The sequence below is a fragment of the Coffea arabica genome, chromosome 9c (assembly GCF_036785885.1).
Source record: "Coffea arabica cultivar ET-39 chromosome 9c, Coffea Arabica ET-39 HiFi, whole genome shotgun sequence".
Classification (NCBI taxonomy): Eukaryota; Viridiplantae; Streptophyta; class Magnoliopsida; order Gentianales; family Rubiaceae; genus Coffea; species Coffea arabica.
In genome coordinates this window covers 40023369-40040870 of record NC_092326.1, presented here as the reverse complement: position 1 = coordinate 40040870, position 17502 = coordinate 40023369, and the positions used below count along the sequence as shown (strand labels likewise).

Genomic DNA, 17502 nt, shown 5'->3' with positions numbered 1-17502 from the left:
GTTAGTAAATCTGATGGTATTGGCGTGCACAGATATTTATTGGGCTGCTTGTGATTTATCTGATCCGTTTGAATTGTTATGATTCAACAGTGTTGGCATGCATAGATATTCAATGGTTGCTTGTGATTTATCTGATCCGTTTTAATTTCAAAGTGTAATTTGTTTGTTATGTTTTAGATATCAGATTACTTATATATGTGACATGTTCAATATATTTTCTGAATGATAAAATGAGTCAAAATTTGTAAATTAGAGCAATAATCTCATCCATTATTCTCACCAATGTTGCATATACTTTGATCCTATCTTTTTTTTTTATGTAAGTGGAACTGTTCGAATTTGAAATCTTTCACTTACACATCCTTCTCTTAAACCCCTCAATTCATTCCTCTCCCGACTTTGATTCTACCTTATTACCTATCATAGCACTGGTGTATAAAAAAACAACTAACATTGATCATACCATCTTGTTCTTCTACAAGTGTTACAAAGAAAGCCCATTGTACTAATCCTCATTTATGAACTTTAACCTCTTTCAAAATTTTCAACCTCAAAAGTAACTAAATAGAAATAAAAACACATTGGGAACCCCAAAGAACTACATGTTTTTTTTTTTGTTATGTTCAAAAGAAATTGCTCCTGTAAAATGAATAATATTTCATAAAGTGCTGTGTTGGTCCATAAAATTTTTTAAGTTTGTCACTTTAATCCTTTAATTTTTGAATCATGAAATTGCAATTGGTTTAACCGGACATTGATGAGGCTTGAAATAAATAATACATGCTAAAGATATTGTAGACTTTCAAAAGTCAAAAAAAAAAAAAAAAGAAGCAAAGGCACCATTGAGGACTGAAATGAACTTTTAGAAAAAGTTAAGAATCACTAGAGCAATTTTCCCAAAATATTTATACTTAAATCTTGGTCGAGTTTTTCCTTCTTTTATTATTACGGGGAGTCATTTGATTTGACCGACTGCTGGATGATGGCGAAACAGCGAGTGGGAGGTGGAAGACGGGATTACAATGACTCGCCGTCGCTGTTGACTCGGGCCGTGAACTCAGTCTTCGCTTTCGTCCGGTTAGCTGAGTTCGAAATCCTCTTCGTCCTATTCTTCATCATCGCTTATCTCATCTTCAAAGATCTTGTAAGCCCTCCTCTTTTTCGATTCTATTTTTGTTTCTTTTTAGGTAGCCAATATCGGGTTTTCAATATCATAACGTTATACTTTGATTCGATTCGATGCCGGAGATGGGTTTTGCATTAAACACTCGGAATTCGAGATTTTGCGAAGAAATGTAAATGAAAGATGAGTTTTTTAAGCTTTTTTTTTTTTATTATTATTATTAGGTTAAGGGCGGTGAGAGTTAAATTTGCACTGATGGTCGAATAAGGAATGCTTCTTGGTAGTACTCCATTATGAACAGCCTGGTAATGATTGTTCCCTAGTTTAGAATGCTTATGATGTTGTTTAGGAAGGTGTGATTTCTGTGGATAATAGGATAGATTTTAGCTTTGTTAATGTTGTACCTTGGCCAATTTTAGAAGAAGATGATGAATTGTACACACACCTTCCCCCAACAAAAGAATGTCCCTTCTAAAGGGAAGATAACAAAACAGAGAGAGAGAGAGAGAGGAAAAAGAATGAAGAATTCCATCATGTTAGATGTGACTTAGTTTTTGCTCTTTTAGGATAAAGTAGTTTTTGGACTTTTTTTTTTTTTTGTCGGGATGATGATTAAGCCGTTTATTTGGGATTTTTGGAACAAATGAGCAAACATAGTGCACCTTTACCTCCAATCTAAGGCCCGGGAAGTGTAGTTTTCGCTATATTGTCCTTCTCAATTCTTTTTAGTGGACCTGTGATCTTGTAACTAAGCATGAAGCAAATAACATTACTGCTCCATTGACAATTACACAATTTGATTCACTTATATATTTCATGAGAGGGGGATCCTTTCTTTTTGGATGTTTACGGTAATTGGACTTTTGGAGGTGTTGCTTGTGTAGATATTTGTGCGGGTTTAAATCTGGTAATGTTTTTGAAGCAAGTGTTAGGCTGATGGGTTTTCTAATCAGGTAGTGGAAATGAGATGGATTACACATGTCGAAATTTCATAGCTGAACTTCCTTTAAACTTGGATAACAAGATTTTAATGCGGCCAGTATCTAATATTGATGGTTGTTATTCTTCCCTCACATAATATGGTTGTCAACAAACTAAAGATTTTGATGCCCGTAAGTGATATGGATCCATCTTGGCCTTTGTTCAGTATGTTTATAAAATTTTGCTCCTTAACATAGTGATAGAGTGCCTAAAGTATGGATATACCAAAACAACCTAATTTCGTTAGGCATTCTGAGAAGTATAGGTGATTGAGACTATTTCATTGCTCTCTATTAGTAAATACCCTTAGGTTACTGCAACCTTCAGCCTGATTAAGTGGTAAGTGTTTTATGGAATCAATTGTTGCTTCTGGAAAGCACCTTATTTATCTTTCTTTTTTTTTTTTTATGTGGTTGAAATTGTGAGATGTCTTGTTCGATTTTACATTCTCTTTCTTATGCTGCCACTCTGCATTATCTCCAATGAAAGAGGTCAACCTTTAACCCTCACCTGTATAGTTGTATGTGAAAGGATAGTTAATCCTCATTTTGCTTTACATAATTGTGCATACTGCTTTTGCACCCTGAGTACATCATGGACATGAAAACCACCCAATTGATCCTTGATTGCTGCTTAACTGTACAGTTGTAAACATGGTTGATACTTTCTTTTACAGACCTCAAGACCCGGATACAATCAAATCCTTGTGAAGAAGCCTGGTGGACCTGATTGGTGGCCTTACTAGTACGCAACAAGCAGTGGAGTTTTCTCTGTCCTTGCTAGGCAGAATGTGTTCATAGGGTGCCCACTCCCTGTGTGCGTCCAGTTCTGATGATAAGGACCTTCTTTGTATTTTATGCCTAATATACATGTGAAGAGTAGGGGAAGGACTGTTAGCTGACAAAGCTTGAGTTCTGAGAGAGGAAGTTCTTTTGATTGCAGAATCTGCATTGAAAGTTGTAGAGTCACCTGTTTCACACTGGATGTGTCTTTTTGTGTTCCTAATTTGCGCAATCGTTATTTGAGGCTGTCATACGTTTACAATAACTCTTGGCAATCTCCTCTAATATCCGAATTTGAGAAAGCATGAAACGATAATTGAAGAGCTTTCAAGAGTGTAATTTGGTCACTTTTAGATTTATTTTTATCAGAAAAGACTAAACCAAAATCTTTTGATCATCTTCCGTTCTTTCTAGGACTGGAGAAATGCTATTGCAGAGGTCGGCCTCGTATTTGCACTTCAAGGCCGAAAAAGTAATAGTAATATATAGTAGTAAAGAATAAGATACAGCAGTTGCTCCGGCAAGAAAAATCTGATATTAATATAAAATCTGCCAAAACAAAAGCTTGTTATTTCTTTTTTTTTTTTTAATTCACTGTTCTTGAATAAGTTTGCAAAAAGTTTTAATTTTTTTGATATATGATGTATATAAGATAAATTTGTGTTTGAGAAATGTAATGGTAAAATATTCCCATAAAATCCGAAAAAAAAAAAAAATTTTCCACGAATCCATCAACTCTAATGAGGGCGTGCCTTTATCATTTGTAAGCAAAAACAACTTTTTGAAATACATCTCTGTTTGGATTAGCTGCTTTTAGAGATATTTTTGAAAAATTTTACTGTAATAGAATTTTTATAGTATATTTTAGAAAAAATTTTGGGACATTTAAGAGTAGAAGAGTTTTCAAAATATATTTTGAAATATTTTTTAAACATTAAAAAAAATATATTCTTTCTAGGAGTTTTTAAAATATATTTTGGAATATTTTTTAAACATTAAAAAAATTCAGACTACTTTTTAGAATATTTTTTAGAGTACTTTTTAAAAATTTTAATAATATTTAAAAAATTAATTTTTGAATAACTCTTGAATCCAAACAGAAAATCCAAGAATGAGTGTTTGGATAACAAATTATTTACATTTTTATTTGCTTGCATCATAAATACATTTTTCAACCACATTTTTATCTCACACATGCTACATTAAAAAAGTGTCATAGAATTTTTTTTTTTTTTTCAAAAACTAATCCCAAATAACCTACTATCCAAATGCAGCAATACATTTTTTTTTTCCTCTCAAAGAAGTAGGAGCAGAACTTGTTTCTGAGCTTTTTCCATAATTCATAAGAGTAAATAATCTAGGACAATTCATATACTCTTATATACAGAAATTTATAGAAAGAAATTTCATGAACCTTGCCCTCACTGGGTCACAGCTAACCCAATCCCCCTAACATGTCAAATTTATAGAAAGAAGCACTTGCCACCACTCTCTTGATCCTTAGCATGTCAAATTCACCAGACAGAATTTAAGGAGTTTGCCCAAATGTTCTAAACAGCAAATAGAATAGTCTTTGACTGGTAACAGCTACAGGTAATAAGCTAAGCATCCTGTCGATTAGACAAAGTCAACTGAATTTGTGCTCATAAGAGGCAGAGAGAACAAACTTCCCAGTGATAGTCTTCCATGAATGGAGCCTATAGCAATAACAGAATGGGGACAACCAAATCTAGAAGAAGCTTGTTGAATATCCTCAATCAATTAATAATGGAAAAAATGGTCACTTGGGTTGGATTATCCAAACTAGGAATTCAAGTAAATCCACCCAAGTGAACAGTAATCCGGATACAGGAGTGACTACATTGTCAGCCTCTAATGCTTTTTCAGCCTTAAGGGCTGTCCAAAACTTGATTTCATTTAACTAGAAAAATGAAGGTCTGGCTCAAAAGTTCATGCAGCATTCAAGACATGACATGACTTCAGCAAGAATACATTGCCAATGGTAGAAGGTAGAGGAAAATGATGAGACAAAATCTGCTGATATCCGTAGCTTCAAGAAAAGTAATGATTAACCTCAAGAAACTGGAATGATGATTGTCCAACGACATAAGACGTTATAATCAATTAATGATAGAAACCGTTGTACTACAAAAAGATCCAGCTTTACCAAAACTGAACTTCATAGTTAAAAGATAACAAGAAATTAAAGTGTCAGCTGTGCTGTATAGTCAATATGCCGGGATGAATGCATCCATCATTCAGGTTTTCTCATCAACCAAAGGTATAACCAGAATATAATTGTCTTTAAACTTCGAAAAGTAAAACAAAAACATTCAACTTCAATCAACTAGATCATACAGAAAATCAAACCCAATAGAACAGGAACCAATAAGGAATGGCATTCAATACAGCTCCAGCAGTTCCAGCTTCTCAAAAAAAGAAGATTAAGAAGCCTAAGTGTTTGGTGCTGATCAATACATCCAGAACAAGACTGAAGACCTGCGGTAGAAGAACACAAGTGACGTCAGATAACATAGCACTATGTTCAGCAAACGTTGATAATCAGAACCTCTTCACAGAGAAATTCAGAACAATGCGTAAGCATGTGAAACTAAAAGGCTGCTGAATATTTTTTAATTGTTTTAGTATACTTCAGATTAAAAGGTCTAGCTTACAATATTGAGGTTTATGGCAGTATTATGTCATACTCTTGTCTCATTACGGTAGGGGATGGTCCAATATGTATTCTCAAAGTCGTTTACAACTTCAATTTCCAGGTCCACTATCAGAGAGAATATGGTTGGATATACCCTAAATTGTTGAATGTGATAAGACATTCTGGCAGAATATGTGATTTGAGATTGAATATGTTATTTTCATTTACACCTTCTGTCAGCACACAGACTTCAATGTTCAGACTCCTCAAAAACCAAAATGCATCCCCACACACGCGTGAGAGAGAGAGAGAGTCAGAAATAGTTGAAACCATTAAAAAAATTTATCATTCAATCTTTCGTCCGTTTTCCCAACATACAGAAGTCAAGTTCTGGAAGAAATCCTTAAAATGATAAGTGTGCTAAATCGCATAGTTTTTAGTTTGTGGACATGATTGGAACAATATGAGTCATGACATGACGTAAAACATAATTACATTTCCAAACGCTATTTTACAATAGCCATCTAAGGTTTCAAAAGAAGTCACAATGTTTGCTTAAACTACTGATTAAATAGTTGAAAGTGTGCACACGTTTGAACTAGTACATAGAAGAGAAGAAACTTAGGTCCAAGTTATGCATGCCACAGTTGTTTAAGATAGACCCACTGTACCTGGAAACAGGGAGGATCCAGTATATTGATCAGTTGTCTTGTGTCCTGAATTGAATGACCACCATGAAGATCTCTTATCCATTGAACTAATCCACTCTCTTTACCAGCCCATAGATTGGGTAGAACAAGAGGCAAAATGTAGATCGAGCCATCCTCTGAAATGGAAAGAGTATCAATGTGAATTTTCATATCTTCTTAAGGGTACTCAAGAAAATGGTAGAAGAGGTTGGCAAAAAATACTTACATCCAATTGCATCAGGTTTGATCACTCAGAATTATAAGATAGAACTTGTTTCAGGCAAGTGATTACCAAATTGTTGCCCATATTTTTTAGGTCATATATGAATAGCAACAGAAGCATTTGAGATTATCTAACAGAAGTTATGAAAAATTTTCAAACGATAAGAAGCACTAGACAAATTTTAGTATTCCTTGCCAAAGGCTTAAAAAGGTAATCATTTTACATAACAATTTTCGGCATGCATATCTTCTAAAGTACAAAATAATCAAGTGTACTTAAAAAAAAAGGAAAAAAGGAAAGCAATTTTGGAGAAAATAATGAACTGCACATATATATCTCTGTAAAAACACTATTCTGCACAACCTAATTTCATATATCCATAACATCCTAATTGAAGATGGCAAGCCGATAGCAACTAAAGTGACACATACGTATCATGCAAGTCCATCTCACAGGCAAAATTCACTGAAGAAAGAATAAGGTCCTTTGATTTCACTAGTTCATAGACTTGTTGATCAAGAGAAAGTGGCAGACGCATTCCTCCCATGATGCATTTTTATGCCAAAGCAATGCAGCACCAAACATCCATAGAGAACAGAAGTCTGTTTAATCCAAACATCCAAAATAGCACCATTCAAGTCATGAAAATAAGCACCGCTATATTACGACACAGATGAAGATGTCTGCCAACGATCATATCATGAAAATTAGAGGAAGCATGACAATAATACCGTAGTGCGGGAAGAGGTGAATACAACACTTACAGTAACAGTCCTGTAAATTCAGAGATAGTCAGTGATGATTATGATCATGACAAAAGGAACAATAGATGTAACAAAGGTGGCAAACCAAGCACAACCATCCGAAATAGGTTGTATGGAACAGAGATGATCCTGCAACTAAAACTGGGACCACTACAGGAGCCACATGAAGCCATTGCAACAAAGAAAAGTTTAAAAAGAGGCTGGGGTTAACAAGATTCACAAAAACCAGAAAGAGGATTGGTGGACTTTATCTTAACTGTCACAATTGGTTTCACCAAAAGTGATACATATCTGCAGATTTATACAATGCAGCAAAATGAAGTTTAAATAAGTCAACCTAGTTCATTTCAGAAGAACAGTTTGACTTCAACTGATTTCTGTACATCTCCAGCAATGGAGAAAATTTACAGAGAAGCACTCTTGTCCTCTAAAAGATGGAAAATGCTTTTAACTGGATCATATCTGGAGGAACTAGTCATTCCTCTGGATCAATGCTAGTATCACCAGAGGGTTTTCTTGCCTCTGACAATGGCAATAGCCTGCTCTTAGTGGAGCTTGCTTCAACAAGACCTTCTGATGCCAATGTTAAGGGACCAGTTCCAGATGATGAACCCAATAACCGCCGCACAGTAGGAGGCTCAGTTGAAGATGATGAAACATTATATGTAAAGACACCCATCGGATGGTCAAACTTGCAACTTGGGCCAAATTTGCAGATTCCATATCGAGAGTAAAAAATGCACAAAGGTTCTCCCTGCATGTAACAGAGAAGAATAGACAGATAAATCTTGTAGTTCATTCATAAAATATATGTTAGGAGAAGAACAATAAGAAAGATACCAAAAACGGGACTTATTACCCTTTTCTCGGCATTCTTTGACTATTTGCCCTTTGCTTCAGCTTTAGTATTTTCAATTTATTGTTTTATGCATCTCTTCTAGATCCAAATTTCTCAAGAGCACACATGCCATAAACATCTTTAGTAATCTTAGAATGCAGGCCAACTCTATTAAGAGATCTATAGACGCCAAAGATATATAATATATCAAATTCCGCCCAGGAAAAATAAAATGAACTTTCTTTAAGACAATATAACAGGAAATACTCAGATTTATTTATATGCCTTAATTGGAAAAATTCCGTCTCAATTGCCATATTTATGAACCGTGACCTCAGTAACCATCTCATAAAGATGGAAAAGACACTTTAACACCAACTAAAATACCTTATTAGGCTGTGCAGAATCCCTTGAAAAATACATGAACAAAGGAAAAAGCAAGATGGAAGTTCACACAAGGATGGAGACTCATAATATTATAAGGACAGAAGGAACTGCATAAAGTTCCTCCACGTGTTTCACGTTCAACATGCATGTGTACCTATGCTTGTCCCAGAAAGGAAAAGAACAAGAGTAAGTTTGATGTGAGTAAATGCAGCCAATAATAACTTATTTTCAAAAGAATTGAAGCAAAAATTGGTGAATTCGTAAGGAAGCTTTCTTTCTTTTTTTTTTTTTTTTGGTTCCCATCAGCTCTCCCAGGTTATAATATAAATAACTAGAGACCTGGTGCTGGGAACAAGGAAAAGGAAGACCGAAAGTTTTATTACAATTACCAAGTTGAGTATGTAGAGTCAGTGAACCCAATCATATCTCAAGCAAGACAGTATTGAGATTTCCTCAAACTTAGTTCAGCTACAACTCATGGAGAATAATGATATGTATTGTAGTATCTCTTCTTTTCCTTTTCCATAATTCCCTTCTATAAGTAGTTGTTTGAATGTGATAAGTGGAGTTTCTGGCAAACAACTTGATAGTCCATCACCCCTTATCAACACCCTGCCGTAAAATGTGATCTAGAATATTAAGGTGTTCACATTAACGTACTATGTGGCCAATAGACTGTTACATAAATCGAAGTCCCATACAAACCTAAAAAACGAGGGCATCAAAAAGGAAAAGCTAAGCCAATCCTCCAGTTGGAAACAGTTGAGAAGCTGATTCAACTGTTCTTACACACAGATTATGATAATCAAGATCTGAAATACATAAATGTTAACTCACAGGACGCAATGGAAGTCCAATTGGACTCAAGACACAGTCTGGAGCTGGAAGAATCCTCTCTCTTGGGTGATGGAACTTGCAGACAGCACCAAATTTACAGTCTCCAGTCTTCATGTAAAATTGGCACTCAGGCTGTCCAGGCCTCTCAGGAAACACCGTCTCCCTCTGTAACTGTAATGCATAATACCCAATAGGTAAAGAAGAAGAGCTATAAGAAGAATGTATCCCTTGTGATCCCACATTTGCTGCTTCAGATTGGCCTACCATTCCATGAGTTTGGTCATTTCCTGCTGTTTGCTGCTGGCTCTCTGCCGAGGAACCTGAACCCAGCTGACCCTGAAAAATAAACCATCTTCAAAGGTTTGGATAGCTAAGTTCAGATTACACATTTTAAATGTTGCCATAAGTAAGTTATACTAAATCTAAGTATGCCGACAGAAAGCAGCTAAAATAGTAATCTTTAGGATGCATCAAAAGACAAGACTAAAAACTTAACAAGAAGTTTTGCTGCAGCTAAACAGGTGCATTTTTAACAGACACCTTTCCTAATTAAAGTCATTATGGAGTTGCAGGAATCCAGCATTCTAGCAATGCAACTATTAGAGATGGTAATAATCACATTCCATGAACCTTAACCAACCACAGATGATAAAAGCCCATGCACTCTAACCAGACTCCTCTTAACACATGAATGAAATTAATCCAGATGCCTATAATATGAGCAACCAATTGATTAATAGTTCTGAGGCAACTTGCTAGCCTAGATTTGAACTGATAGCACCAGGAAACATGTTTATTTCATATGCAACCCACGTCCAGCATCTAATTTATAGCTTCTTAAAAAATTGATTGCTAGGAAAAAAGATTAGCTTAATGCAGAAACTCTGCTGAATCTTTTGGTCCAGTATACGCAAATAAAGACCTCGGAAACTGTGGATAGAAAGAACAGCAGATTGAATGGATCCCAACCCAAGGTGAATTCCTTCATTAGTTCATTCTCAACTTGCAGTTTTATAGCAAACATGTTGCATTCTACATAGTGTTCCTCATTTTTTATGTTCTGTATTTTGATCCTTTTGAAGTAAAGTCATTGCTCAACATAAATCATACAAGTTATTTCCTGAAGGCAGAGACCTGTGCACAGGATGATAAGGTACCCTATAGCATTCAGTAAAAGATTTTGACCGTCATAGAATTTTAAGAGCTGAAAACAGGGACACAGTTCGAACATGCAAAAGCAATCAGTCAGAGCAATGGGAAGAAAAAGAAATTCTCCAAACAGCAAATTTGATTAAAACAAGAAAAAGTCTACATTGTTTTTAACAAAACGTCACAGGAGAACTTACACTGTATGCATTCCATCCAGAGACTGAAACCATGCTCTGAGGAACAAGAACCGGAGCATAACTTGAAGGACCCTGCCAGCGTGGACTGGGAATAAAAGAAGCTCTTGACAAGGGATATGACAGTTGTCCAGGATTTGTCGGCGAATGAACAGAAGGATAAACAGGAGAACCACGAACAGAGACCATCATATTAGCTGGCTGAGGATGGTGAAACTTACAGGTGCTTCCAAACTTGCAATGTCCAGTTCTCAAATAATAAGCGCATTCAATCTCATTCTGGAAATTACAGTACAAGGCCAAAAGAAACTAAAATTATAATATAAAAACTATATCAAACCTCTGAACATAAATTTAATTGCATAAACAGCTTTATTTTCAACAAATCATAAACCAGAGAGTTGATTCACAAATAAAGTGAAGCTGTGTGTCCTAGTTTTAAATTTGACAACAAGTGCATGTCAAAAACTTAGCCTGACAGGATAAGGTTGTCAAAAATACTACTCCTGTCATGTCATGACCATGAAGAGCTTCTCATGTTTTAACTAGGCCAAATAACTCTCCCCTCCCTACCAAAACAAACAAGAAAAGGGGAACAGAAATATAAGGAAATGGCATGATTGTGGAGTTATGGAATCACAACTGACAGTGTAATTTCCAGTGTTCCTAAGTGGCCGCTGTTACGTGGCAAACCTAGATAATGCTGTGAGATTTATTTCTGGTTAAACATTAGAGCAAGAGATTAGGACATTAATATACGTGAATTGGAAGAAATTCTAGTTAAAACACATACACGCACGTGTAAGTGCGTGTATGTAGGCACATGCAAATGTTTGTGATTTTATTTGTGTGTATTTCAACTCAACTAACTAATTTTATGTGGTAAACTAGAACACTAGAATGCAGACCGGGCGAAGTGGGTAGCCCAAGGCGTTTAAGGTAACTCTTCCAGCAATCCCAGCTTTTTCTCTAGGATGATGAAACTTGCACGTGGCGCCAAACTTGCAAGTTCCTGTCTTCAAGTAATACTGGAGAATAAGACAAAATCTCGCTCAGCATCAAACTAAGAAACATAACATCCAAAAAAAATAGCTAGACATGAAATAATACGCAAATACCAAGACATGACAATATGAACATGGAATGTTTGATAAATCTAGTTAATATTTAAAGATAATCCAGATGAATATATTTAAGAAAAGTATGATGCAAGTCTTCAACTTTCAGGTAAGTTTGGGTGTCTGTAGAGCTAAATTTATATGCAACAAGTATCTAATATAGAACAATTTTCAACCTAGTGCAACGTACTATTTTGACCAATTGAAAGAGCATTACTAGCAGTATCTGTCACTAAGAAACTTAACTCCATGGAAGCTTCATATTTTGCTGGTAATGTGATTTTGAGTTGTTTCAAGTCATTTTAATTCCAATACAACCAGAACAATAAACACATATGAGTGCATAATATCTCCACAAACATAATCTGAACAATAAAACAAATTTAAATAGCAAAAAGGCACCTGACAACCAACCAAGAAATTATAGAAGTGCTACATGTCTAATGAGGATGGAGCAGTTTCAAGCACATAACAGCATAGAAACACAAAACTCCTGGTTGGAAGGTATAAGCTGAAAAGAAATATGAGCTTGACCAACTACTACTACAATTCAGAAAAGAAAGAAATAAAGTTGACAATGTTCACCCACTAAATTTTAGCACTCTATTTGAAATCCAGATCATAAAAAACTTTTAAAATATCAGACCTAAGTGGAAAAAGTTGCGGTGAATAAATGGTCTTGTTTAGAATAATAGCAAAACGTATTAGAACTTTGGCTAATGAAACTTTCTTCAAGCCCACAATGTGGAAACTGGAAAGTTCTTCACCCAAATCTAAAATTTCTACGAGGTGCAGAAGGCAAGTCCCCAAGAACATTATCAGGGAGTTGATGGTGCATCAAATTTTACAACGATATAAGACCAGGCCTCAGTATCTATCACAGCTTGATAATTCAGAAGGATAATGAAGACGTTCAATTATCAATAGGTCATTCTAAGGCTAAGAACAGCTGTTGATGAATCATGTCATTTGTGATAAAGGAATTACAGGACTAACAACTGTTGATTAATCATGTCAATTATGATCAAGGAATTACAGGACAAATCTGTACACGAACTATGAAAATGTTCCATCAATTTCAAAACAGTACCTCTCCAAACAAAGTACTCAAAAAGGAAAAAACAAAAACAGCAGTATGAATCTTAGCTTCTAAGGTTTACATGTTCCACCAACTTAAACAAAATTACCATGCGATTATTTTTACAAAGTTAACTTGAGCTATGTCCTGCAAGTTCACACTAAGAGTATGAAAAAGAAAAGCTCCTTTGATCACATAATAAACATTGCATCCAGCAATGGACTGCTTATCTCTGTCAGAAATATCTGCCAAGGGAGCCCCTTCAGGACAATGCATATCATGCACTATAAATATACAAGAAAGTACAACCAATCCCACCTTCCATGAAAGTAACCATATGAAAACAAGAAGGAATTGACCAAAAAAAAAATTAAAGAACAAGGACCTCCAAGCATGCAGAAAATAAATCACAAAAGATACATAGAGGAAAGTGAACAAAAGAAAAAGGAAGGAGAACAGCTCAATATCAAAATATAAATACGCTCGAAAATTAATTCCCAACAATTCTGGACATTATGACATATGGCATATTTTCCTGATTGTAGGAATTGAACTTCGCAGTCCAATGAAGAAAGTTCAAAAGTGAGGAAACATGGAGTATCAGAAGCATAGTAACATACCTGACATTCTGGTTGCCCCATTCTTTCTGGATATTCTCCTCTCATCCTTGCTGTGGCAATAGCCTGCGGTTAATATAGTCAAAATGTGATTTCCAGTGATAGTAAGTGATACATAGATTTGCGTGGACACACACAGAGGTGAAGGTGAAGAAGCTATTGTTTTAACATCAACTCCACGTCTCCACCTATTTCATGTACAAATGGCCAACGTTATGACAATCCTCTAAAGGTTCAGAGTTCATTTCTTCATATTATTAATTAACTTCAATCACATCCTAGTTGTATTCTAATATTCATGCATCCTGTGGCAAGCATTCCTGTGATTATGACTAAGTGCTCTAAGCTCAATAAGGCACAAACAATCTAAAGAACTGAAACAACCAAAACTAACACGAGGTTTTTTTACCAATTTTCTATTAGGAGGATGATTAAATCGGCATGTTGCACCATATCTGCATAGACCTGTTCTGATGTAGTAAGAACAATCTGGTTCACCTTCACGTACAGGATAAGTCCCAGCTTCCATTGGTTCCCTTGACCTCAAGTTAATTTGCCATAGAGCATCTAAGATGCCAAAATCAGCAGTCAGTTGAAAGTTTAAGCATAATTCACCAACCAACTGCAAACTAATTCTAACTCCTAAACGCATCCCCTCTTCAACAAATTTCGATTGTGGCGTCCTTTTGATTAAGTGTTTTTGAACTTGAAAAAAGAGCTCCCCAACAGAGACGAGTGCGAGAAAGCAAATTACAGCAAGATCCAATCTTTTAGTATATATATTGTCCCCAGTCATCTATTTCTGCTCATACAACACCTCAATCACGTGGGTTGAAAAAACCCACTTCTAAACTTGCTAATTGCTATGCTCAAGAGGTCAACATTTTCAGTTTCCATATTTCTCAATGATGTGCTACACAAGGCAGACTCTTCATCAACTGCTATCAGTTTATCCAATTCTGTTTATATTCGCCCCAGAAAAAAAGGTAAAAGATAACTAGTTATTTTATCAAAACGACCTGCCAAAGAGACACTCAAAACATTTAACCTAAAATAAACACAGCTATGCAATAAAATCATAATGTCAGTTTCAATACTAAGATAACAAGTTAAAAAACAGCTGACCCATCTCAATTTCCTGCTTTTATTTGTTGAAGCCAGCACAACTTTTTAAATACATGGATGAAAGAAAATTTAAAAAGGATCAAAAGAGAGAACTTGAAAAGAAATATTTAAGAATTTCTGATGATGATAGAAATACTGTATCACGTGCATGCAAACTTTGATCCCTTCTGCACCCGGCGAAGATATTCAAAACAAAATTCCACCAAGCAGAAATAATTAATAATTTCCTTTAGCTGCGCGTGGGCCACATTGAAAAAAAATCTTTAGTCCTGGTACTAGATTTTATTTAACAAATTATAAGATATATTCTTAAATTGAAATCATGCAGAGACAATAAACCTAAAAGGAAAAAGAAAGAAAGAAGCAAATCCCAGAAAAATAGCAAATTCACGCATGATCGCGCCACGCAAAAAATGGAGGTCGTAAAGCTCAGAAATTTTCCTAAGATTTTCCTTCGAAATTGGGAAAGGAAGCAAGGGAAGGGCAGAAAGGGGGTGGACGGTACCTTGGTCGAGAGAGGAAGAACCTTCGGCGACGACAGATGCTCGGGAAATGGGAATTCCGGAATCGAAATCCATGCTGATTCTGCTTCTGCTGCTGATTTTAATTTTATTAATAATAGTAATAATAATAATACTAATAATTTTAGAAGAATCGCTGTGACGATGATTTCCATCACCAACGGCTAACGCTGGCATCAACAATTCCTCCTAAAAGAAGAATTGCTGCTGCCGGAATTTCCATTTCGATTCGGGTCCCAGTCCTACCAACCCCCCACCCCCGCCTTCCCGCTCTCTCCCCCCCACCTCAAATTGACTAGACTAGCTTATTTATTTATGATATTTAGAAAATGGCATAGAAAAAGAATAAGAAAATGGAAATGCAGAGAGGAGGGGGGGAGAGAGAGAGAGAGAGAGAGAAAGCGGGGGGAAGGGAAGGTAGAGAATGGGAGAATGAGAGAATAGAAAGAAAAAGAAAGACAGAATAGGCCCTTCTGATATTTCCCCTCCACAAAAACAAAAAGAGAAAAAAAAAATAGTGTGAGTGAGAGACAGAGAGACAGAGAAAGAGAAAGAGAAAGAGAAAGAGAAGGAGGTGTGAGTTGGGAGCAATTGCAGTGTGTGAGTGTGTGAGAGAGAAAGGAAGGAGGAAGAGGGGAAAAGGGGAGGGGACGAATCAGAACCAACCAAACCATCAAATTCCCCTGTTGATGATACAGCAGCAGCGCTGTTGGCTTTTTGCCTTTCTTCTTCTTGTATTTTACTATTTTTATTATTTATTTTTTCCGTTTCATATTTTGTTTTCGCGAGTGCGGACTCGCGACACGAGGCAGGAGGCCCCGCGTTTCTTATATCATGCTGGAACCGACGACGCTTCCGCTTGTGTTCGTCACCCACTCGCGCGCGTACTCCATTTTCCCGCTGCTCCATCCACCAGCTAGTTTTATTTTCCTCTTGGAAGAACATTAACGGCTCTCTTTGGACTGAAGTATGTACTTTTCATTCATTCTTCATAGATAACGCGGTAATGACACACTTTAGTATAATTGTATTTTGTGCAATTTTATTCCTTTTTTATAAAATTTTTTATATAAAATTACATCATAATATTATACTGAATATATCTCAAATGTTTTATTAATATGTATCGCTTTTATTTTAAATACAATAATATAATGTAATTATTATATATCAAGGAATACGTCTCAATCGCGCTAGTCCCTCTCCAACCAAAAACGCATAATCCATGCAATTTCAAGTACAACTTATAAAAACACAAAACAAAAGAAATTTCTACTACCATTTTTTTCCACCCACCACCTACCACTCTTCTCTTCTTTCCTCCATTGTCACCGCCATTATCGCCTCTTGCCTCCCACCCCTTTTCCTTCTTCCTTCTTTTCCATCTCTTCCTCCCCCCCCTCCTAGGCCCCTCCTCTGGCTCTGACCTATGCGAAGGGTCTTGATCAAGGGGGAGATGGGTCTAATGGGCAGGAAGCAGGAGAAGGGGAAGGGAAGGGAGGGAGAGAAGGGTTGGTGGCATAAGTGGTGGATTGGGGAAAAGTTTTTTTTAAATACTTCAATAAAATATTAAATTTTAAAAATACTCCGAAATACAACTACAGCGATAAGTTTTTTATGTACAATACTACAATGTAGTATTTCAAAAATACCCCCCCCCCAAAATATAGTTAATTTATAGAACTCGTTCAGTTGAATTTTCTGCCTTTCTTCAGCAGATATAATCAAAGCTAACTAGTTTTTCTTTTTCATTCTCTTTCTTCTGAATTCTTACAACATTATATACATTAACAAAATTAACCATGAAGCAAAAAACACTGAATGTATATTAAGTAACTTAGATTAAAATGATTCAAAGATTATACAACGAAGTCTCCAAATTGAGCAATATCATGCCTCGTAATAGATCCTCCATCAACAGGCGAATGCTCTACTTTCGATGCATGGGTTAGTCCCAAATGCATGCAAAGGTTATTTAATTAGATACAACTAGGACAAACGACTAAGGGGGTGTTTGTTTGTTAAAAAAAAATTTTTAATAATTTGCATAGATTGCATTTAAAAAAACTAATTTTTTCAAATAATACAACTTAAAATACACCACAAACACTGCAAATACCTAACAGACACTAGAGCTGAAGGCACAAACTGTTAGAAATATTTACCGTTGTTAATTAATCATATTTGTTTATGCTACCTAATTAATAGAGTAAGTGGAGTTGCTAGTGGAGTGAGTGGAGTTATTGGGATAGTTAGTGGAGTTAGTGGGATAGTTAGTGGAGTTGGTTTAAACTCTATAAATTGAGTAATTTCATGTTATAAGTTGTGTGAGTTTTACAAAGAAATAAACATTTGTCCTTTGTTTCTCTTATTATTTGCCTCAATATTTGTATCAGTGGTATCAGAGCCAGGCTTGCGAG

At 35.7% G+C, this 17502-nt stretch overlaps 1 protein-coding gene and 1 long non-coding RNA gene across 5 annotated transcripts; one reads left to right on the top strand and one right to left on the bottom strand.

The window, feature by feature from the left end:
- Positions 1-959: 959 nt before the first annotated feature.
- On the top strand, positions 960-3151 carry LOC113708755 (uncharacterized). The gene is made up of 2 exons (XR_003452485.2): positions 960-1144; positions 2781-3151. It is a non-coding gene; the product is annotated as an uncharacterized lncRNA (long non-coding RNA).
- A 4282-nt stretch (positions 3152-7433) lies between these two features.
- Positions 7434-15761, bottom strand: LOC113708756 (zinc finger CCCH domain-containing protein ZFN-like). 4 transcript variants are annotated; one of them, XM_027231351.2, is made up of 8 exons: positions 15067-15756; positions 13846-14003; positions 13440-13502; positions 11532-11651; positions 10627-10902; positions 9545-9616; positions 9281-9451; positions 7434-7972 (listed from the first exon to the last, which is right to left on the bottom strand). In XM_027231351.2, exons 1-8 carry the CDS (start codon positions 15257-15259, stop codon positions 7694-7696), a joined length of 1332 nt encoding a protein of 443 aa, XP_027087152.2. In that variant the 5' UTR covers positions 15260-15756; the 3' UTR covers positions 7434-7693. The 4 variants fall into 4 exon arrangements, 3 of the variants coding, with proteins under 3 accessions (XP_027087152.2, XP_027087150.2, XP_027087153.2); XR_003452486.2 differs by adding an exon at positions 8078-8236 and having other exon boundaries at positions 7758-7972; positions 9281-9616; positions 15067-15761; XM_027231349.2 differs by having other exon boundaries at positions 9281-9616; positions 15067-15755.
- Between the last annotated feature and the right edge of the window lie 1741 nt (positions 15762-17502).